The sequence below is a fragment of the Carcharhinus amblyrhynchos genome, chromosome 3 (assembly GCF_965287045.1).
Source record: "Carcharhinus amblyrhynchos chromosome 3, sCarAmb.v2.hapA, whole genome shotgun sequence".
Classification (NCBI taxonomy): Eukaryota; Metazoa; Chordata; class Chondrichthyes; order Carcharhiniformes; family Carcharhinidae; genus Carcharhinus; species Carcharhinus amblyrhynchos.
Window position 1 is genome coordinate 13,136,700 of NC_137326.1, and position 23,454 is coordinate 13,160,153.

The 23,454-nt window shown below is 40.9% G+C and overlaps 1 protein-coding gene across 2 annotated transcripts in view; it reads left to right on the forward strand.

Moving 5' to 3' along the window:
* The window catches only part of spdl1 (spindle apparatus coiled-coil protein 1), a 53,947-nt gene that overhangs the window by 27,622 nt on the left and 2,871 nt on the right, over positions 1 to 23,454 (forward strand). The window contains exons 5-12 of one of the 2 annotated variants that reach the window (XM_080181481.1): positions 220 to 369; positions 2,003 to 2,101; positions 2,526 to 2,636; positions 5,914 to 6,054; positions 7,017 to 7,120; positions 10,464 to 10,651; positions 12,391 to 12,751; positions 14,318 to 16,720. In XM_080181481.1, coding sequence (XP_080037607.1) covers positions 220 to 369; positions 2,003 to 2,101; positions 2,526 to 2,636; positions 5,914 to 6,054; positions 7,017 to 7,120; positions 10,464 to 10,651; positions 12,391 to 12,751; positions 14,318 to 14,342 — 1,179 coding nt within the window. In that variant the 3' untranslated portion in view covers positions 14,343 to 16,720. Of the gene's footprint in view, positions 1 to 219; positions 370 to 2,002; positions 2,102 to 2,525; positions 2,637 to 5,913; positions 6,055 to 7,016; positions 7,121 to 10,463; positions 10,652 to 12,390; positions 12,752 to 14,317; positions 16,721 to 23,454 lie in introns of those variants that run through there. The other variant, XM_080181472.1, reaches the window with a different exon arrangement.

Here is a 23,454-nt window from a genome sequence, read left to right on the forward strand (position 1 = left end):
CTAACCTCTAACCATTCATAATATGTGCTTAACGTCCAGAAATGATAGCATGGCTGAAGCCATTCTTGATGCAAACCTGCAATGTCCCACTGTGTGACAGTGCTGCTATACTGACTCAATATAGTGTTCTGGTATATACTTATTGGCTATAACTTACTGACAAATACCATGATTTGTTCCAGAATCCTGATTTCAAAAAGTGCATTATCTCTCATTCAGGGCAAACTGCAGGAAGACCTTAATGAAATGGTGTACCATCAGGAACAGTTGGAGCTGGCTAATAATAATCTTCAGCGCCAGGTTCAGCGACTGCAAGAGGAGAAGGAGGAACAAGAGAAAGAGATGGCTTCGTACTGCAATGCACTGGAGGTGACCACATTTATTTGTATTTTCAAAACCAATCGTTATTTTCAGACTGAAACACATTAAGATTGGACTGGATGCAAAATTGGCTGCAATCCAAATTCTAACACACCATGTAATAGAGCTCAATTGCTGCTGCCTAATTGCCTGGATGTTAATCAGCCTGACCTTGGGTCTATTTTAGAGCACCACAGATTCAGGTTTGTGTCCTAGGCACTCAATATGTCTAGGACAATGCCACTCAGTCAATTATTTTATAATTTTTTAAAAGCTCAATCATATAATTTAAAGTAGAACAAAGCAAAGAAAAATGCACTACAGGAACAGGCCCTTAGGTCTTCCAAGCCCGTGCCGATCATGATGCCCTAACTAAACTTTTTTTAAAAAACCCTTTTGTCTTCACTCAGTCCGTATCCCTCTATTCCCTCCCTATTTGTGTAACCATCCACATGCCTTCTAAATGTTGCTAACGTGCCTGCTTCTACTATCTTCTCTGACAGCACGTTCCAGGCACCTATCACTCTCTGTGTGGGGAAAAACTTTCCTCGCACATCCCTCTTAAACTTTTCCCTTCTCACCTTGAATCTGTGCCCCTTGTAATTGACACTTCCAATCTTGGGAAAAAACCTCTGACTATCCACTCTTTGTCTATAATATGAACTAATATCTCAAACCAACTTTCGGGTTGCAGAGTACTTGGGTGCACGATCTTCATTTGTTTCTTATGCTATCTGAATTTAATTGCTGCTTGCCATAATATATTTGGTAGATTCTGCCCTGGCAGCTATTTTTATAATCCTTTCCCCTAAATTCTGTCCTACTTTGGAGTACCTCTGATATGTGGTGGATGTGGGATGGAATCAGATTTTTGATTTGCTATCTCTGAATCACATGATCCTGACTGTTCAATGTGGGCGGATGCAATCAGTGTCTTGTGCACTTGTCCTTGCAGAAGGTTTCATTTGGCATCCCTCTTTGATCTCTCTATGAATTCTAAATTCCTTTATTTCTTTAGAGCCAATCAACCTAATTCATGTATGTCAGGGATACCTGTCATTGAATAATCTAAAAAAAAAGTTTTCTTCATGTGGATTAGGAACGCTTTTATGCTTGAAATGCTATGACATCTTCCTTGTCCTCGGGTTCCCTTTTGAATTTCTTCTTGTGTAGGTGGGAGGTTTGGATGTTTTAAACCACAGAACTATAAATTATTTTGAATTACTCTTATTTGGGTTCTTGTTTTTATTTTCTATAGCATGCAAGTGATTCAATTAAATTTTAATCTAGCAGTTTGCTCAATGCAATATTCTAACGGTTTTAGTTTCCATGGACAAGAATTTTTTTTTGTGCAGAATGACCAATAGTAAGGGCATTGGGAATCCTAGGCATTTAACATTCTTTGTGTTCTAATTAATACTTTCTGTTTCACAATTTTAAAAATCCCTGTTTTATAATTATTGGACCTTAAGATTATTGCAGATAGATTTGAAGGAACTATGACATGGCCATGCCCAACGGCCTTTCCTTTTAGTAATCTTGATCAGTGTAGCCAAATTTAGTAATATTCAAAAGTATTGGATGTGCTAAGATTATGATTACTTTTGTAGTTGATGTGATTTACTTGTCTGCTTCTGTGCAGAAAGCACGAATGACTAACCAGGATCTCCAGGTCCAGTTGGATCAGGCGCTACAGGAGGCTCGTGATCCCAACAGTAAAGGGAACTCACTATTTTCTGAGGTATTGTATTTCAGTTATTTCCAAATACCAGTAGTGAATAGCTTTTTAACGGAAAGTTTCCTCCACATTAGAACCAGATGGTATAGACCCAGATAAAAATTGTAAGTTCCTCTATAGCGTAAAAATGGTGTGTGTTTTGTGTGAATTTATGCATTTGTTCATTCTCCATCTACTATTCTCTTGCCTGGAGCCTAAGTAGATTACCAAGTTTTTGCTAGTTCTGTTCCCTTGGTGACTGCACTTGATACTCAGGTTTGATATGAAAGTTCATTGAATTGCATGTTAGAAGAGAAAAATTGGAGATGGACATATCTAAAATGTTAAATTATTTGGGGAACTTGCTGAACTATGCAGTGTGCAGACAACTGAAGTACAGAATGTTTTGAAAGAATTACAATTGAGCAATAGTTTCATTTCTGCTTAGGTGGAAGATCGTAGGGTGATGATGGAGCGACAGCTTATTGGTTTGAGAATCCAGTACCAGTCACTGCAGAAACAGCACGCATTCTCCCGTCAGCAGCTTCACCGAATGAAGGTACTGTTTCCATGATACAATTATGCACAATTTATGACACCATTGATATAGATTATATATATATTATGCATCACCAGCTGAGTTTGGTGACATGCTCCCTGAATGATGGATTGTGCTACAACTTGTGCAGTGTTTCTCCATATCATTCTGGTCTGTGTTAGCAAATATTTAATGATGTCAAATGTTGGCAAAGCAAACATTCATTGCTCGAGATTCTCTGCCAGATGAAGAACAACGAGTGGGGTTCTCCCAAAAAAATTTTGGGTGCCGAATTTGTGTAAAAACTTGAGTAAATCCCACTTTTTTTCCAGCAGGATTTTCAAAATGAATTTCCCACACTCTGTGCATCATAGATTGCCCTAGCATGAATATCTTTAAAAATCCAAGGACGGGGCGTAATCCCAATGGAGAGGCTGGCAGCATAGCGCCGAGTGGGCCACTGCGCATGCACCAAGATTGGCGTGTGTGCAGTAGCCCTGCACTGCTGGCCTCCCAATTGCTGGCCTCTCAATCGCTGACTGACCCCACATCACTGGCCCTCTGACATCCTCCCACCCCCATCCTGATCGCTGGTGCTGCTCCCTCTGTCAAGGCTGAACGCAGAGAGGCAGCGGAACCCGCCATCCTCTCCAACAGAAGCCCCACCCCCTTTGCAGTGCCAGGGTGTCCCTATAGGCAGTGCCAGGCGACCTTATCCCCAACCTTCTGGGGGAGTTGGGGGGGCCTCAATGGTTTTTTTCCCTCCCTTCACTCCAGCGGGGCTAGGGCTTCCAGCTTCCCACAAGTGAGAAGATATTGTAAACCCTGCAGGGGTGAAACATTCCTAGTAGCGGCAGGTGGAGACTTCAGTCCCAGGCCCGCTAATGAAATGGTAATGGTCATTTGAATAAATTGTACAACTCCATGCCAATTTCTGGCACAGAGTTGATGGTGCTGGAGACTCATGGAGGCTGTGGCATCCAGTGGGAGTCTGCTACGCAGCCTCTGCTTGAGCTTCCTGGCCCTCTGCGTTGCTTTAGCTGGAAGAATCACCCCCAACATTTTGGAAAATATTTCTATCAATACTAAATGCAGAATTAAGACATTTTTGGGCTGAGGTGTCACGTCTTTTAAAGACGGTCCGTCAAATTATGTGCCACTTGGGCATTTTATTGGAAAGCGGGAGCTTTACCGGGGATCCAGGAATCTGGGAGCAGAAGCCTCATGTACGAATATGTTATGAATGCTGTTGGCTGCATTCTTTTGAAAATAAAGAGAAAGTAAACTTCGTACCAAATGCCTAGTCCAGAGGTTTGTTCCCAACCTTGCCAGCAATTTCTCTTAGTTGGAGGCTAGCAGCTGTATTGAGTGGTAGTACCATTGGGAAGACCATGGCTTTGATTTGATTTATTATTTGTCACATATATTATCATACAGTAAAAAGTATTGCTTGCACGCTGTACAGGCAGATATAACGTACATAGAGAAGTAAACAAGTATGTGCAGAATGTAGTGTTACAGTCATAACTAGGGTGTAGAGAGTTAGAATGAAGTTACCCGTATTGTTTCACCCACGTCTTACGACTGCTTCTGAATCCCCATGCCACAGATAGGTGATGGTAGGGATGGAGCTGTGGAGGACCCCACCCCCACCATTACCAGCAAAGGCAGGGAGTTGGTTCTCAATATGTTCCCCCCTCTTGCTGGTGCCTGGCCTCTTGGTCAGGCACCAAATGCCTTTGAACTTCGTGAACGTTAATTGCCCATTTAAGGGCTTCAGTTGGTGACAAAGTAAGAAGGCTGTTCAAGAGCTTTCCCACGATGGACCTAATTGGGGTAGAGGTGGGAGAGTGGTGGGATCCCCACCCACCACTTCTGCCTGATTAAATGAGTTCTGTCTTCCATCTCCCATTTCCCCCAGGCCAACAAATATGCAGCAGGAGAGGGTGTTAAATTCTGCCCTTGAACCCAAACTTTTGAGTAAGATGCTAAACTGAGATCTAATTTGCCCTTCCAGGTAGACATACAGGAGCAATGGCATTATATTGAAGAAGAGCAAGGGACTTATCCCTGATGTCCTCCAAATATTCCTCAATCAACAATGTTAACTGGTCACTCTCACATTGCTTTTTGTGGGGGAAAGGTTGTGCACAAATTGGGTGCTGCGTTTTTCTATATTTTTAGTGACTTCACTTCAAGAATGCCTCATTGATTGTAAAGTGCTTGGATATGTCTGTTAGTTGCGAGAAGCACTGATAAGGGAAAGTCTTTGCCTTTCTCATCAAGGTCTCTTTAATTCTATGGTGTAACCGAGTAATTTGTGTCACTGGACCTGATGCTTACTCTTTTTTTTTACTGTACTTCGTCCTTCCCTGATCTTCTGCTGATGAATCCTCAGGAGATCCCCACGCTCTTCTCACTTTTGCTTTCCATTGATGGATGATGTAAATCTGTGATCAGGATCAGATAAGTGTTCCCTGCCTTATGCAATTGGAGGATTCTGGTTTAAAATGGGAAACAGGAAGACTCAACTTTACTTGCAGTTTCCCATGTGCCAGAACCTGCTGGATCCACTAGAGCCAGCAAATATATTTGGTAAACATCAGAAGCAAAAGTGAATATTCCGTAAAGTTGCTGGTCGATGACTCAAAAAATAGATGGTTAGCAACTGTGCTGAGCGTGCTTTAGTTTGTCCTGAGAATGCAACCTGTGAAATATTATAATTTTGGTTCAAGTCATTTCCCGTTACATTGTATTATAGTGACCTTCCTTTGAGTCCACTGGAACAGAAACCTTAATTGAATTTTAGAATAAGATTTCAAAACATTAAAAATCATGAAATCTGGTGTAATACAGAAAAATTTGATTTATTCATTTATTTTTTGAATTTTGTGGAATGACATGCACGGTGTTGATCTGAATATCTGCCTAAGTGAATAATTGTATGTTCAACGGCTCTACTTAGTCACGAGCAGTATAATGAATTGTTGTCTACTTTGAATCCTCTTCCCATTTGGCTCTTGATTGGGTTGCCAGAAATGTGCAAGTGGCCCAAAATATGAATGAGTCTGTATGGGCTCCAGTGCAGTGCCTTAGCTTCAAACCCTACTTTGAGTCTTGTAGGAGCAGTATCTGTAAAAAAAAATGAAGGCACCTAACTTGAGCTTCAAAGAACTCCGATGGAATATGCTTTGCTTTCAATGTTGGATTTGCTTTTGAATAAAAGTCTTAACACCATAGAAACATTTCAAATCAAATTTGCAGTAATGTCAGAAGGGCTCTTAATTTTTTATATTAGATGCAGATAGCTACAATGTTACAAGTAAAGGGCTTGCAGTCAGACCCAGGACAACTGGAGCGCTTACAATCGATGCTGGCACAAAAGAACAATGAAATTCAAGCTCTGGTGGTAAAACTGCGACGCCTAGAGAAAATGGAGGTAAATAAAACTTGCGTTGGATGGTATGCGACAGTTGGGGCCTAGGTTTGGCCATTCACTGTCTCCTGCTGGCCCTGTAAAAACAGTCAATAATCTGTGTTTTCAAATGGATATAGAAGGTGTCACTCAGATGACAAGGTGAAGTTTCAAAACTCATCTTCTATCCTTAATCATCACATAACAGTGACATTAGAAGGCTAATTGTAATGAAATGTGTATTTTTAAATCCTGTTTGTTTTTAGTATTTTAAAAGATAACTCGTATGTCAAAACATATTGCCAATGCCATAATGCAAACACAATTTTTTGTTTCTTCAGGTGGCAAAATAAACACTCAGGTAGTTTTACCAAAGTACATAAGAACATAAGAAATAGGAGCAGGAGTAGGCCATCTAGCCCTTTGAGCCTGCCCCGCCATTCAATAAGATCATGGCTGATCTGTCGTGGCTCGGTTCCACATTCCCGCCCTCTCCCCATAACCCTTAATCCCCTCTTATCAAAAACCCATCAACCCACGTCCTAAAAATATTTAGCGAGGTAGCCTCCACCACTTCAATGGGCAGAGAATTCCAGAGATTCACCACCCTTTGAGTGAAGAAGTTCCTCCTCAACTCCGTTCTAAACCGTCCCCCCTTTATCTTGAGGCTGTGCCCCCTAGTCCTACTGTCCTTTCTGAGCGGAAGAGTCTCTCCACCTCTATCCTGTCCATCCCATTCATCATCTTATATGTCTCAATGAGATCTCCCCTCATTCTTCTAAACTCTAACGAGTACAAGCCTAGTTTATTCAGCCTCTCCTCATAGCTCAACCCCCTCAGCTCCGGCATCAGCCTAGTAAACCTCCTCTGCACTCCCGCCAAGGCCAAAATATAACCTATAGATAATCTAGTGTCCCCGCCCCCCCAGCTGCCGCCACATGATTTTATCTACATGTACTAATTACCTGCATTTTGTTTCTTTTTAGATGAATTATGATGCTGGGGATAATCATAATGGAGTTGATGTTTCAGATTTTGGTGATGGACAATACTACGTTGAATTGCTTAAACTGCAAATAGACAATGCTAAGTACGTGTCAGATTGTACTCTGAACAATGCTTACAATTTTTATATCTGGGAATGGGAAACTAATTTCATCAAGAATAGCTCTGGGTTTGAGGTTTTCAGAGGTTTTGCTGATGATACAAAGATTGGGGGTGTAGTGGACAGTGAGGAAGGTTTTCAAAGCTTGCAGAGGGATTTAGACGGACTAGAAAAATGGGCTGAAAAATGGCAAATGGAATTTAACGCAGACAAGTATGAGGTATTGCACTTTGGAAGGACAAACTAAATTAGAACGTACAGGATAAATGGTAGGACTCTGAAGAGTGCAGTTGAACAGAGGGATCTGGGAATACAGGTACAGAATTCCCTAAAAGTGACGTCACAGGTGGATAGGGTCGTAAAGAGTGCTTTTGGTATATTGACCTTTATAAATTGGAGTATCGAGTATAAAAGTTAGTGTTATGGTAAGGTTGCATAAGGCATTGGTGAGGCCGAATTTAGAGTATTGTGTACAGTTTTGGTCATCTAGTTACAGAAAGGATGTAAATAAGGTTGAAAGAGTGCAGAGAAGGTTCACAAGGATGTTGCTGGGACTTGCGAAGCTGAGTTAGAGAGAGAGATTGAATAGGTTAGGACTTTATTCCCTGGAGCGTAGAAGAATGAGGGGAGATTTGATAGAGGCGTATAAGGTTTTGATGGGTACAGATAGTGAATGCAAGCAGGCTTTTTCCACTGAGGCTAGGGGAGAAAAAAGCCAGAGGGCATGGGTTCAGGGTGAAAGGAGAAAAGTTTAAAGGGAATATTAGGGGGGACTTCTTCACACAGAGAGTGGTAGGAGTTTTGGAATGAGTTGCTGGATAAAATGGTAAATGCGGGGTCACTTTTAATATTTAAGGAAAAACTTGGACAGGTCCATGGATGAGGAGGGTGTGGAGGGATGTGGTCCAAGTGCAGGTCAGTGGGACTAGGCAAAATATGGTTCGGCACAGACAAGAAGGGCCAAAAGGCCTGTTTCTGAGCTGTAATTTTCTATGGTTCTGCTGGGATCAAGTAAAATGTTTTACTATAAATAGATGCTTGTGGAACATGGATTGCTCTGTTATGTTAGTAGTCAAGAACCATAATTGAACATTCAGTTCATTCTACTCCAATTATGGTTATTTGGTAGATGTATGAAAGATCTCTGACATGGTCTGCAAGGAACTTATGTACATTTTATTGCCTTTACCTGCGGGACATTTTGATGAGATGTGCTCCACATTTGATTCAAATTTTGTGGGGTTTTCCTGTGCAGTTTGTTGTCACATTTTCCCTCCATGGAAATGTAATTACAGATACATATATCATAGGCCTGCTCAAGTAGTCATTATTGTAAGTTTCAGTAGTGAGTGTTGGCCAACTGTCTAACATTGGAGAATATCACAGCTAAGCCTTACTTGGAGATTGCATTTGTTCAGTTGTATTTCGCACTATTTCAGTAAGTTCCACCAGGATCACTAGGGTCCAGACTTGCAGCCTTGGTTCAAGTATGGACAAGAAGAGCTGAACTTGAAAAGTTAGAGTGATGGCCCTTGACGTCAGTTGTGGCATCAATGAACACCAGCAAATCTGGAATTGCTGGGAATCGGGGAAAAAATCCGCTGGTTGGAGTCATACCTAGCACAAGGGAAGATGGTTGCGGTGGTTGGAGTTCAATCACCGTAGGTCCAGGACAACACTGCAAGAGTGCCTCAGGGTAGAGTCCTAGTGTTCAACTGCTTTATCCATGACATTCCAATAGTCAGAAATGTGGATGTTTGTTTGCACAATAATCACCACCATTTGTAACTCCTCACACACTGACGAAATATATGTCCAAATGCAGCAAGACCTGGACAATATCCATGCTTGGGCTAACAACAGGCAAGCAACATTTGTGACATATCAGTGCCAGGCAATAGCCATCTCCGTCAAGGGAGGATCGTTTCTCGACATTCAAGGCATTACCATCACAAAATTATTTTTACTATTTGTTCATGGGATGTGGGCATCACCGGCTGAGCCAGCATTATTTCCTGGGTCTTTGGATTACCACTTCCATAATAATACCACAATGCCATAGCCTACCACTGTCAACATCCTGGGGCTACCATTGCCCAGAAATGAACTGGACTAGCCATATAAATACTGTGGCCTCGAGCAGGTGAAAGGCTGGCAAATCTGTGCTGAGTAACTCACCTCCTATCTCGCTAAAGCCTGTCTTCCATATTTTTAAAAAAAGGCACAAGTCAGAAGTGTAATTCAATACTCTCCCCTTGCCTGGGTGAGTGCAGCTCCAACAACACAAGAAGTTCAACCCAATCCTCAAACATTCACAATTTTGCATCAGTATGTGCCATCTATAAGATGCACTGAAGGAACATACCTAGGCTCTCTAGATAGCAGCAACTTCCAAACTCTCAATCATTACCATCCAGAAGATCGAGGGTAATAGATGCAAGGGACCACCGCCATCTGGAAGTTCCCTTCCAAGCCACTCACTATGCTGACATGGGAATATATTGCCAATCCTCCACTGTCGCTAGGCCAAAATCCTCGAACTTCATGCCCCAACAGTAAGTATACCCACATCACATGGACTGCAGCGTTTGAAAAAGGCAGTTCAGGGGCAATTACAGTTGGGCAATAAAAGCTGGCATAACCAGTAATGCTTACATCCCATGAATTTTCTTTGATAGAGTTTTATGGGGCAACTGGACAAATACACAAATAGGATAGGAATAGAGGGATATGGTCCCCAGAAGGGTAGGGGGTTTCGGTTTGGTCGGGCAGAATGTCAGTGCAAGCTTGGAAGGCCGAAGGGCCTGTTCCTGTGTTGAAATTTTCTTTGTTCTTGGTTTTTTGAATAGAAGTTCCTGTTTGTAGATGTAAGCGGATTAATAGTTGATTTCTTATCTTTTAGTTACAGACTTTCTTTTTTTTTTTAAATCCCATTCATTCTCAACATGGCTTGCAGCTTGATGGTTGAATAATATTGTACTCATTTTCATTCAAATGCGTAATTGTGTTCGAAAGACGACTACTACAGATAATGGAACATCGACATTGTGTTTGGATGTATGTAGCCTATACGCACTTTATAGCCTACTCTGCATTGCAACTTATTTCCTCAACTCTTCCATTCCCTCTGCTATATAGCATGCATCTATTATTATACTTGAATTAATTTGAATATTGATAGGAATTGGAAGATTAAGAATAAAAGTAACTTTAAAAGCCTTTTGAGGAATAAATGCTGTAACATTTTCATCTAACTTAATACTATACTTTGAAATAGACATATAATTGCTAACTTGTGATTATAACAACAACTTATCTTTTAAACTAGGAAAGAAAATAAGACCGTGAATGATGAGCTCTCTTTGCAACGCATGAAGGCTCTTGCAGAGAGTCAGCGTGTCTTAGAAGTCGAACGTAAATTTTATGCCAATGAGAGACAGCTGAAACAATATCAGAGTGAAAACATGAAACTTCGAATCAAACTGGATGAGTTGAGGCTTAAATATGAACCTGAAGGTATCTGTGTTAACTTATGAATTAATCTAAGTTTTGAAAGCCCAGCCATGTTTGTTTATACCAATTACGAGTAAATTTGTTGGGTTGCATTGTGAAGGTTTTTGACTGAAACTTGCCAGTGCATGGCATGGAAGCAGGAGGAAGGTTTCAGCCAATATAGAACATAGAAAAACTACAGCACAAACAGGCCCTTCGGCCCACAAGTTGCGCTGATGATATCCATTAGGCTTATCCTACTAGGCTTACCTATAACCCTCAATTCTATTAAGTTCCATGTACTCATCCAGAAGTCTCTTGAAAGACCCTATTGAATTTGCCTCCACCACTATCAATGGCAGCCGATTTGTCATTAATTTCTTCACAATTCTACAACTGGATATCTGTGGGATGCTGCAGCTCTATTCAGATACTTAAGACTGACAAACAGCAAGATTTTGACTTTCGATCTTCTGAATTGGGCCAAACTTTGAAGTTGCAAATGGTAGCACCTTTGCTATGTATATAGTTGTTTGACGTTCTGTAAATAATAGTAAAAACCAGTTTTACTGCACAGTGGAGAAGAGTTTACCTTATTTAACATTTAAAAACTTACCAGCCTCAAAGATGTTAAGGTGACAAGTAATCCTGGTTATACCTACTTTAATTGATTCTGTAAGCCTTGAACTAAATTAAAGGTGGCGTTAAATACAGCTTTTGTCTCCAGTAGGAGGTTTGCAACGTTTATAAATAAATGGAGCAATTGTCTTTTCAAGGTTGAGTCATGTTCTTGATTTCATGAAGAAATTAGATATGGCTCCTGAGGCTAAAGGGATCAAGGGATACGGAGGGGAGGAGGGATCATGATATTGAATTTGATGATCAGCTATGATCAAAGTGAATAGTGGACCAGGCTCGAAGAACCGTGTGGCCTACTCCTATTTTCTTTTTTGTTTAACTTAATCTCACCATGTGCTTTCCTGGCAAGATATCATTCAATTTTGTACATGTTAATAACTGGATACTGAGTCCTCCTTTTAGATCTACTGACCTAACTTGACTTGAAGTTCTACCTGACTTGAAATTGTAACATGAATGCAGAAGGTTTACTCTGCCTAAAAAGCGCATTGTGACAAATGTAGATCAGTGGTGTGTGTATCTCCAAGGAACAAATTCAATTGGAATTTTCAACATGAAAATTGTTGGTTGCAGGCAGTGCTTGCTGTAAAATCACTGGGGTTTAGAAGACTGAGGGGTGACTTAACATGACATAGATTTGTAATGTGCACATATACAGTTTGGGGGTGGGCTAGGTGTGCAGCTCTTTCATGACTATCATACCCCTGTGGTGTGTATGTGATGTCAGACTGGTAGAGGTTCACTGACCCAGTGATTTCTTTCTCACTTTACATAACCTGTTCATTTCTCTGTGGAGATTGAACTACCCTACATTCAGTATGCTTTCTTTGAAAAGTCAGCATAGGTGCAGGGTGGCCAAGTCTTTTCCTGTGCCTTGTCATTCAATGATTCTAATTAATAAGATCAGTAACCAAGATAGACAACTAACTTCATTAAGATCGTTTTTAAAAAGATAAACTTTTTTCCCTGGGTGTTGTAAATGTGAAGCTGTTAGCTGGTGATCTGCCTTTCTCCTCCGCCCAAACTGCCTGGCACAATGCAACAATAACCAGAAGGTTATTACACAAATGTAAAAGTTCCTGTGCTTAACTTTAAAATTGTGACTTGCAAATTTTAAATTCCAGAAGTTAAGAATCGGCCACAGAACCGCAAGAAAGAGAAAATTCCATTTGAAGTACTCGAGGAAGTTCAACTGGCATCCAGCAAGACTCCTGTTGTTGAAACTACCCCCTCATCTGATAAAGCAGCTGACACTTCAAGTGGACAGACTGATGTGCTGCTAAAGGAGATGTTGGCTCCTGAACCAGTCATTCAAGCAGTGCCAGCCTCTGCTATTGACAAACAAAATACAGAACTGGAACCTGCCTGTAAACAGCCGCCTTCTAAAGAAGGCAAACGAGTGCGGATTTTTCAAGAAGCGAGTGATGTGCAAGTGCTATCTGAACTGAGCAGCAATGAAGTCTCTAGGCCATCGTCTTCCCCAAGGTCAGTGCCTCGTTTTCAGCTTTTGCCCAGCATTCTTCAGTGGCCTATTGCACTCCTTATTTACAGCATGAACTATGCTCTGTGCTTTGTTCTTGGTTTCTTTGGTTTTATTTTCACCATCTTCCCTGCGTTACCAAAGTTTGGACTCTCAAAATTGTATAACAAGATTAGAGTTTTTTTAATGAAAAGACAGACTTAGGTAGTGTGGCGTTCTTGTAAAATCCTGCCTTGCCTTGATGCAGACCTGCAGTACCACCAGTTTTCGAATGTGAAACGTTTGGCTAGCATGGTCCAGAACTTGCATTTATTTTGTTGGCTATAACTTAAAAAAGATTGCTGCAAATGCAAACTAATTTTATTTTCCATTCCATTTCCTTCTGTATGTGCTTGCTTTTTTTTGTATTCTTTTTGAAAGTGTTTGAAATTCTATAAATGTGTAAAGAATTGGACTGAAACCAGTGTCATACACAAATTTGAAGCTTATGCCTAATTCATATACCTATCTTTGTTTAAATTCATAAATTCTGTTCCAATTTGGAATATAGCACTTCCCCAGCACTGTATGTCACAAGTTGCAGTCAACACTGATCTATTCCATTTTGGCTTATCTTCCAATTTTGCATTCTGCCTTCCGGGACCTACCTGCTTGGATTCCCTGCTCATTCAATTGCCGCCAAAGCAGCTGGGTGATCTGTTCCAGTCTTTTGGCAATGTAGTTCTTGATCTAGCCAATACGTGTGATACTATAACACTACTTGAAAGCCTGTTGCAATCAGGAGCTCACAGGAAGAAAGATGTGCTGCAGGAGTCTGTTCATTGCACTGATACATCCTCTTATTCCATCACATTTTTCTTGTTTCAGGAAGGTGACACAGTAGTTAGCGCTGCAGCCTCTCAGTGCCAGGGGCCTGGGTTCAATTCCAGCCCTGGGTGACTGTGTGCAGTTTGCACATTCTCCCCATGTCTGCGTGGTTTCCTCTGGGCGCTCTGGTTTCCTCCCACACTCCAGTTATGTACAGGTTAGTTGATTGGCCATGCTAAATTGACCTTTACTGTCAGTGGGACCAGCAGTGTAAATACGTGGGGTTATGGGAATAGGGCCTGGGTGAGATTGTGTCAGTTCAGGCGTATGGACCGAATGATCTCCTCCTGCACTGTAGTGATTCTATGATCCTTCACTACACAATTTTGAGATCGTGAATCATTCAAGTGGCACATATAATTGTGTAATTTGAAGTTACTTATTTTAAATTGCCCATTAATTTGAATTGTTGAAGCACTTCATGTTTTAATTTGCTTAATTCAAATTGCTGGGTAATTTGATTTTTTTTTGGACTGTACAAAAGTAGCTGAATTAAGAATAGATTAGCTTTGCATGCTGCTAATATAATCTTGTCTATTAAACCACTGATATTCAAACAATCTTTGCATTGTGCACCATTTCATTATTTTGAAAGCAAATATTTAAACAAACGCTTTTAATGTATTCTTGCAATGGAAATCTTTCTGAAAACTTATTTTCTTTTGTCCTTTTTGTGTCTTTTCTTCTACCTTAAACAACTTTAGATCGGTGCTGTCTCCAACGGGCTAAACTGGCACTTCAAAATATAGGTCATCTGATAAAAGACTGCTTCCTCAGTAAATTTTTTGCTCTATCACCAAAATACTATGTGTGAACTGCTACAAATCCTGTATGTAACCTGATGTTTCTGGTCTGTACTAGGACTGCAATTCTCAAGAGTTCTTAAGGGTAACTTTGCCCCCTGCACCTCCTTTTTTCTGATCTTCTTGGTCCTCTCTTTGTTCCTTCTAACCCTTCCTTGTTCCTGCCCTTCTTCCTCAGAGTTTAAGTCCCTGGTAGAAGTTTTGTCTTTTTTTATCTTGTACTGCAATGTACTAAGAACTTGCATGCAACCAGGAATGGGCACTAAATGCAACATTGCTGACTTCCTGAGAATAGTATTATGGCAATTTTTGTTCTCGCTCAAATAATTTGTCACATTTTCTGAAAAAGAAATGTTGATCAAACATACTCTGGAGTGCATATAGCTGCACTGAAAAAAATCTTCCTGTAAACCGGCAATACTCTTTTCCTTCCACTGCCCTTGCTGCTCATTACACTATGAGCATCATCTTAGTAAAAATAACCCTAAATGGGTTATATTGTCCAGAATTGTGAATTGCACAGATATAGTCTTCTGAAGTCATTCAACATGCTTGATTTGCTACATATTGTCCTATTTCTACTGTAGTGGTCATTATTTATACCCTCGTTACTCTAGAGTATATGCATAGCTTGTTTCTGGGGAAGAGTTGAAACAGCTCTGTGTGGCGGCAGTGGGAGGTGGTATTGCTTCTGTATACGTATTTTAAAGTTTGTGATGTGTTATGGAGATCTCCAAAAGAAACAAGTTGCCATCTTTATTTAAAACTGAAATCCAGTATTTGCAAGGTACCTGTTGTATCTCAAAGACCTTTGGTACCGTGAATGAAATTGGTCAATTACACAACTCCAGAAAATTTAGATTTTGTTGTCATTGTAATTTTAAATGCTGATTGCTGAATAAAAATACTGAGAGCTCCATGTTTTGAGGAAAATTGTGCAGTAGCACCTCCTTGTGGACAAAGAATGCATTTCTACTGGTTACATATGATTGGGCAGATTTTCTCTTTGGAAAAATATGGCCAATAATCCTATTGCAGAAGGAGGCCATTCGGCCCATCGTGTCTGCACCAACCACAATCCCACCTAGGCCCTTGCCCTATAATCCCATGCATTTAACCTAACTAGACCCCCTGATACCAAGGCGCAATTTAACGTGGAAATTGAAATGCATTTTAACATTTAAAGACACATTTATTGCATATTGCAATTTATTTGGGTGGGAATGTGGTGATTGAGCCAGGCCGTAATGGGAATCAACTGGGACTGAGTCTTTGTGATCCTTCTGAATAATCTGTGATATAATAAAGGTTGCTTATTGTTTCCCTACTGGCAAAATATGTAAATCATTTTGCATGCATGCTTAAATATTAAGTAAAAGCATCCCATGAAGGATATGATCGGTTTAGGCAACTAGTGGATCATAGAATCCTTACTGTGCAAAAGGAGGCCGTTTGGCCCATTGAGGCTGCACTGACCACAATCCCACCCAGGTCCTATCCCTGTAATGCCATACATTTACCCTAGCCAGTTCCCTGACACTAAGGGACAATTTGATACGGCCAATCAACCAAACCCACACACCTTTGGACTGAGGGGAAACTGGAACACCCGGAGGAGAACACGCAAACTCCACACAGTCACCCAAGCCGGGAATTGAACCCTGGTCCCTGATGCTTTGAGGCAGCAGTGCTAACCACTGTGCCACCGTGCTGCCCGCATTGAAACCAATCACTTGAAGCCACGTGGTTGAATTGTTCCTATTAGATTTGGGAAACAAAATGAAGTACTGACTTTTCTAACTAAATAAATTACAAGATTATATTCTATGTAGTGTAGTTCTTGCAGCTGGCCAGATATAAAATACTTGCCATTTCCATTCCTTTTCTGGTCATGGGTCACTGTTCAAAGGTAGCATTATTCAAATAACTCTGTGCAAGAAGAATTCACTCCCTTGTATTTGACTATAAGAAGTATTTGTTTCTTTTCTCTGCTGGATTCTAGTTGAAGTTCCCATTTTAACACTTTTGGAAACTGGTTTCTCTTACCTCCCAGCCTTGCCCTCCAGGGACATGGGCATGATCTGCACAGTGGGTGAAGCAACTTTTGCTGTGCAGGCCAGATTACATGTAATTTTATTCCCTATAGGCAAGTTTCAAAACAAAGGTTTTTTTGAGAGCATTTCCAAGTTATGTATCATAAATCCTGCATTATTGCACCTTTATGTACAATAAATACATAAACTTTAATATGTATTTTGGATTTGTTAATGTTCATATTTGACATTGAATCAATGTACCCATGGAAACATAAGAACATAAGAAATAGGAGCAGGAGTAGGCCATCTAGCCCTTCGAGCCTGCCCCGCCATTCAATAAGATCATGGCTGATCTGTCGCTGCTCAGTTCCACTTTCCCGCTTTCTCCCCATAACCCTTAATCCCCTCTCTTATCAAAAACCCATCAACCCGCGTCTTAAAAATATTTAGCGAGGCAGCCTCCACCACTTCAACGGGCAGAGAATTCCAGAGATTCACCACCCTTTGAGTGAAGAAGTTCCTCCTCAACTCCGTTCTAAACCGCCCCCCTTTTATCTTGAGGCTGTGCGCCCTAGTCCTACTGTCTTTTTTGAGCGGGAAGAGTCTCTCCACCTCTATCCTATCCATCCCATTCATCATCTTATACGTCTCAATGAGATCTCCCCTCATTCTTCTAAATTCTAACGAGTACAAGCCCAGTTTATTCAGCCTCTCCTCATAGCTCAACCCCCTCAACTCCGGTATCACCCTAGTAAACCTCCTCTGCACTCCCTCCAAGGCCAAAATATCTTTGCGCAGGTGCGGCGCCCAAAACTGCACACAGTACTCCAGCTGCGGCCTCACCAATGCCCTATACAGCTGCAGCAAGACCTCCCTACTTTTATATTCAATCCCCCTCGCTATGAAGGCCAGCATCCCATTTGCCTTCCTGACCACCTGCAAGCTGGGTTTTTGCGACTCATGCACAAGGACTAGCAGACATTGCCTAACATTTATTGTTGGTGAACAAATCACATTATAAAATATGCTACTTGGAAAATTTATATTTGCTTTTTTTCATTAACTGAAATTCCTAATATCCAGAATACAGTTTTTAATATAGCAATATAACTGAACTATTTAGCTGTTAACTTGAAGATACTAAAAGATTTTTTTCCTGAATGCCTCTGGTTTTTCCCCAGAAGTCTGAGCTTGGAATTTTTACTTTTGCCTGATTCTCTTAGCTTAAGGGCTGGTTCTGTACTCTGAGCATGTTATTTGTAATATGTCCCAGATACAGGCTAATGAGACAATAGCACAATTCGCAAAAGGCTTAATTAAATTCATTTAAATTGTTCAAAGGAAAAGTAGAAAATTAATTTGAAAAGATTTCCTGAGAATTTGTGCTTTTTATTTTCAGTGTCTTTGCTTGTGTGAAAAACTGACTGATTTCAGATCTGGTAGCCTTGACTGCAATTCAAATCAGAAATGAGATATAAACCTCAGAAAGCTTATTAAGCTGAGAGGTAAAGTTGGAGGAAGAGAATGAGCCGTTTTTCTTTTCGTTTAAAATAAAACTGATTTGCATCTCAATGATCAAAGGCTATGTTTGCTTTCAAACGTTATGTTAGAGAATGCAAACATTGTCATTGCCAGTCCTTCCTCTCAAGTGTTACATTTGAAGTAATTGACCTAAAAACAATGATAGTGATTTGCACATTTCTCTTCAAATGCAACAAACCAGTGCAATAGGATCTGGGAAGCTAATGCTACTACCCTTCCCCTTAGTGCTTTATAGGGATGCAAGATGTAATAATTAGGTAAAGCTCTCAGTCCCTTCCATATTTCTATCAGGCCAAAAGATGCTGTTCGTTGCCACTTAGCACTCGCAGTCAGAACTCAGAACTATCATCAGTGCAGCTGAATACCACATCCCTATCAAAGCTACTAAATACCAGGAGTGGGATTCTCCCAAAAAAACTTCAATGCTGAATTTGCATCAAAACTGGAATAAATCACACTTTTTTTTTTAGCAGAATTTTCAAAATGGATCTCCCACACCCTGTGCATCACAGCCGCAGGGATCGGTGCTGAGCCTCAACTGTTTACTATTTATATAGATGATCTGGAGGAGGGGGCTGAGTGTAGGGTGACGAAATTTGCTGATGACACGAAGATGAGTGGAAAAGCCAATTGCGTGGAGTGTGTGGAAAGTCTGCAGAGAGATCTGGATAGGCTGAGCGAGTGGGCAAGGACCTGGCAGATGGAGTGTAATGTTAGCAAGTGTGAGGTTATCCACTTTGGCAGAAATAATAGTAGGAGGGATTATTATTTAAAAGGCGAAAAGCTGCAGTGTGCTACGGTGCAGAGGGACCTGGGGGTCCTTGTGCACGAGTCGCAAAAACCCAGTCTGTAGGTGCAGCAGGTGATCAAGAAGGCGAATGGGATGTTGGCCTTTATAGCGAGGGGGATAGAATATAAAAGTAGGGAGGTCTTGCTGCAACTGTACAGGGTACTGGTGAGGCCGCAGCTGGAGTACTGTGTGCAGTTTTGGTCGCCGCTCTTGTGGAAGGATATATTGGCCTTGGAGGGAGTGCAGAGAAGGTTTCACTAGGCTGATACTGGGGATGAGGGGGGTTAGCCTATGAAGAGAGACTAAATAGACTGGGTCTGTACTCGTTGGAGTTTAGAAGGCTGAGGGGGGATCTTATGGAGACATATAAGATAATGAAGGGGATGGATAGGGTAGAGGTAGAGAGATTCTTCCCGCTTAGAAAGGATAGCAGGACTAGAGGACACAGCCTCAAGAGAAGTGGGGGGAGGGGGAGCAGTTTAGAACAGAGTTGAGGAGGAACTTCTTCACTCAAAGGGTGGTGAATCTCTGGAATTCTCTGCCCGTTGAAGTGGTGGAGGCTACCTCGCTGAATATATTTAAGTCACGGGTAGATAGGTTTCTGATAGACAGGGGAATTAAGGGTTATGGGGAGAAAGCGGGAAAGTGAAACTGATCACTTCAGATCAGCCATGATCTTATTGAATGGCGGGGCAGGCTCAAAGGGCTAGATGGCCTACTCCTGCTCCTATTTCTCCTATATGTTCTTATCACACAGAGCCCTAGCTTGAATCTTGTGAAAAATCAGTGTGCGGGACCTATTCCCACTGGAGAGGCCAACAGCATAGCGCTGAATGGGCCACTACGCATGCACTGATCTCAGTGCCAAGAACGGCGCATGTGCAGTAGCCCACACTATCGGCCTCCTGATTGCTGGCCTTGCTGATCCCCATCCCACTGTCGACTGCTGGCCTTCTGGGCCAGCCCCGACCCCAACAATCACTGGTTGGTGGGCTCAATGTTATCCCCTCCATGGCATGAACTTCCCTAATTATTAGAGAAACTATCTTCTGACTTGTCATGAGCACCATTGAAGATTTGTTGTGTTGTATGACCCAGCCACAAGTATGATCTTAAGGACTTCCATTTTTACATTTTATGGAATAGCTGTAATGATAGTGGGAACATTGACAGCAAAGTTAAAAAGGCATAATATTAGAGCTGGAGGAGGAGGTATGTAATAAGAAAACCAAGGAGGAAGTGTTATTTGGGGATGAGAGAGATGGAGCCAATGAACAGAGAGAATACCCATTGAACGAAATGCGGACACCGAAGAAAGTAAGCAAGTAGAATTGAGAGGGGGTGAAGAGTGACAAAGTCAGTTGAAGGAATAGAGTGCGGTCTGGCAAGGAGAGAAAACAAAACTAAGGAAGGCAACTGATAGAATAGTTAATGGATTACAAGGAAGCAAATGAAAAGATGGTAAAGGGATAAAGGCAAAGGACAGTGTATGTGTTGAATGGTTGGTGTGGAGAGTAAGAAAGTCCAGTTTGTGAAGAACTATAAAACACACACATTAAACATGGACCAGTTTTTCCTTTTTTCAAATTCATGGGCGTAGGAAATAAATATTCAAGCTTTAATTACGGGGACTGCAAAGTCAGTAATGCACCAAGTTGGCCTTCTGAAATTAAAGTTGGTTAAGGCAGAGCAGTTTTTTTTTGCTGCATTGATGTAGAAGTGCAAAGTGATATTTGTAATGTACTTTCTCGCATCAAACACTATTGTAATGGAAAATCATAGAAGTTTCAGTACAAAGCATTGACCCATTGTGCTTGATCTAGTAGCAGCTTATTAACGGAGGGGATGAACTCTAATCATATTTTTCCATGGCAATATATTTTTCCTTCAAATGTTTATATGATTCTTTCAAATACGTAGGGACTAAATGGCTGAAGAGGGTTGTTTTTCAAACTGAAGGCCTGTGCGACTAGCGGTGTACCTCGGGTTGGTGCTGGATCCGCTGTTATTTGTCATTTATATTAATGATTTGGATGAGGATTTAGTAGGCATGTTTAGTAAGTTTGCAGATGACACGAAGATCGGTGGCGTAGTAGACAATGAAGAAAGTTATCTAAGATTGCAATGGGATCTTGATCAATTCGGCCAGTGGGCTGACAAATGGCAGATGGAGTTTAATTTAGATAAATACAAGGTAATGCATTTTGGTAGTACGAACCAGGGCAGGAGTTAATCAGTTAATAGGGCATTGAGGAGAGCTATAGAACAAAGAGATCTCAGCGTACAAGTCCATTGCTCTTTGAAAATGGAGTCACAGGTGGACAGAGTGGTGAAGAAGGTATTTGGTATGCTTGGTTTCATTAGTCAGAACATTGAATACGGGAGTTGGGATGTCTTGTTGAAATTGTACAAGACATTGGTAAAGCCACACTTGGAATACTGTGTACAGTTCTGGTCACCCTATTATAGAAAGGATATTGTTAAACTAGAAAGTGTGCAGAAAAGATTTACTAGGATGCTACCAGGACTTGATGGTTTGAGTTATAAGGAGAGGATAGATAGACTGGGACTTTTTTCCTCCTAGACCTAGGAGGCTTAGGGGTGATCTTATAGAGGTCTGTAAAATAATGAGGGGCGTAGATCAGCTGAATAGTCAATATGTTTTCCCAAAGTTTGAGGAGTCTAAAACTGGAGGACGTAGGTTTAAGGGGAGAGAGGAGAGATACAAAAGGGTCCAGAGGGTGGTGAGTGTCTGGAACAAGCTGCCAGATGTAGTAGTAGAGGCAGGTACAATTTTGTCTTTTCAAAAGCGTTTAAACAGTTACATAAGTAAGATGGGTATAGCGGGATGTGGGCAGTTGGGATTAGTTTAGGGGTTTAAAAAAGGTGGCATGGACAAGCTGGGCCAAAGGGCCTGTTTCCATGCTGTAAAGACTATATGATCCATACCTAGCTAAATACAAAATGTATCAGTAACACTACGTAAATTACAAATCTACTACAAATCCCATTTGCCAATCCAGTAATGTATTATTTAAAATAAAATTGTGAATTCTTAATAAATTTGCATTAAATAAATTCCTGACATTCTGAAGCAGCAGCTGTTCCTGATACCAGTGGACTCGATCTTTCTTTCTGACTATCACCTTAATACTTGTGCTTATTTTCTATGGTGCAACTTGTGTGCTATTACTCTTCCAGTAAATCTGTTTGTAACATTTGTGGTAGAACGGATTTAGTATGCTCATGTAGCATTCAGTCATCAGGAGTCATAATAGAAGGGAAATCAAAGTAGGAGCAGGACTGGACCATTTGGCCCTTCAAGCCTGCTCCACCATTCAATATAATCATGACTGATCCTCTATCTCAACGCCATACTCGAAGCTCTCCCTATACCCCTCGATGCTTTTTAGTCTTTTTCCTCCTTGAACATATTCAGTGACTTGGCTTCTGTTGAGAATTCCACAGGTGTATTACTGTGAGTGAAATTTCTCCTCACCTTGGTCCTAAATAGCCTACCCACTTCCTGAGACTATGATCCCCTTGTTCAAGATTCTTTCTCCCCTCCGCTCTAGTTCCTGATTCCACCCAGCCAAGGGGAATATCATGCCTGCAATCTAGTCTGTCCATTCCGATCAGAATTTCCATGGGATTCCCCCCTCATTCTTCTAAAGCTCCTGTAGGTGTGATCTCACCTAGGACTAAACAGCTGCAGCAAGATATCCTTGGTTTTGTTCTCAAATGTTATGGTAAACATACCATTTGCCTTCATGACTGCTTGCTGCACCTGCATGCTTACTGTATGCTGGTTTGTTGTGGGGTTTTGGGGGGGGGGGATGCGGGTGGCATTGGTTGTGGAATTGATGAACTGTGGGGAAAAGAAACAGGAGAATGAATACAAATGGATAGTTATTTCAAAGAATCAGATGCAATGGACCAAGTGGTTCCTTTCTATGCTGAAATTTTCTGCAATTCTAATTATTTCCTACCCAAGTCTCTGGTTATGAGAGAACTAGAGTGTAGGCACTACTACAGATTTCATCATGGCTGCTTCCCCAAGTTTTGTCACCAGTGAACTAAAAGGGAAGAGTGAATTTCCAGGTGACATTCTCTAGTTCATAAATTATATTCGTAAATACAAATGTCAGCTGGAACTATTTCTGGATTTGAATTCTTGTTCATCACTGGACTGTTTATGGTTAGGCATTGCACTAAGGCATGACACTGGTATGGTTCAATTCTTCTAAATATTAACCCTCTGAGTGCTACGTGGATCTTTTACTGCTTTATGGTTGCTATAGTAGATGCAGGTTGAGTGTCCAAAGCAACAGCAAGCTTAACATTCAAAAAATATATTATTAAATAGATGATTTTTGGTTTAAAATTCCATGTTAGTGCTCAAAGGATTAATTAGTCCACTTGACATAAAATTGGTTGGTTATTAGAGTTTATTTATATACTTCAAAATCTCTGCTCTTTAATTGTAAGCACAGTAATTGTGAACTTTTAAGAATTTGATTTTAGTCAAACATTTTTAGCAAAATTTGATTTGTAGACTGCTGTAATTTCATGAAAGTCTCCTTTACTTCAAAAAGACAACATTGTATAATTTAATGTGCACGATTTTGAGAAGCTGGGATTGGCTACTGAACAACTGGTAAGCCCTTCAG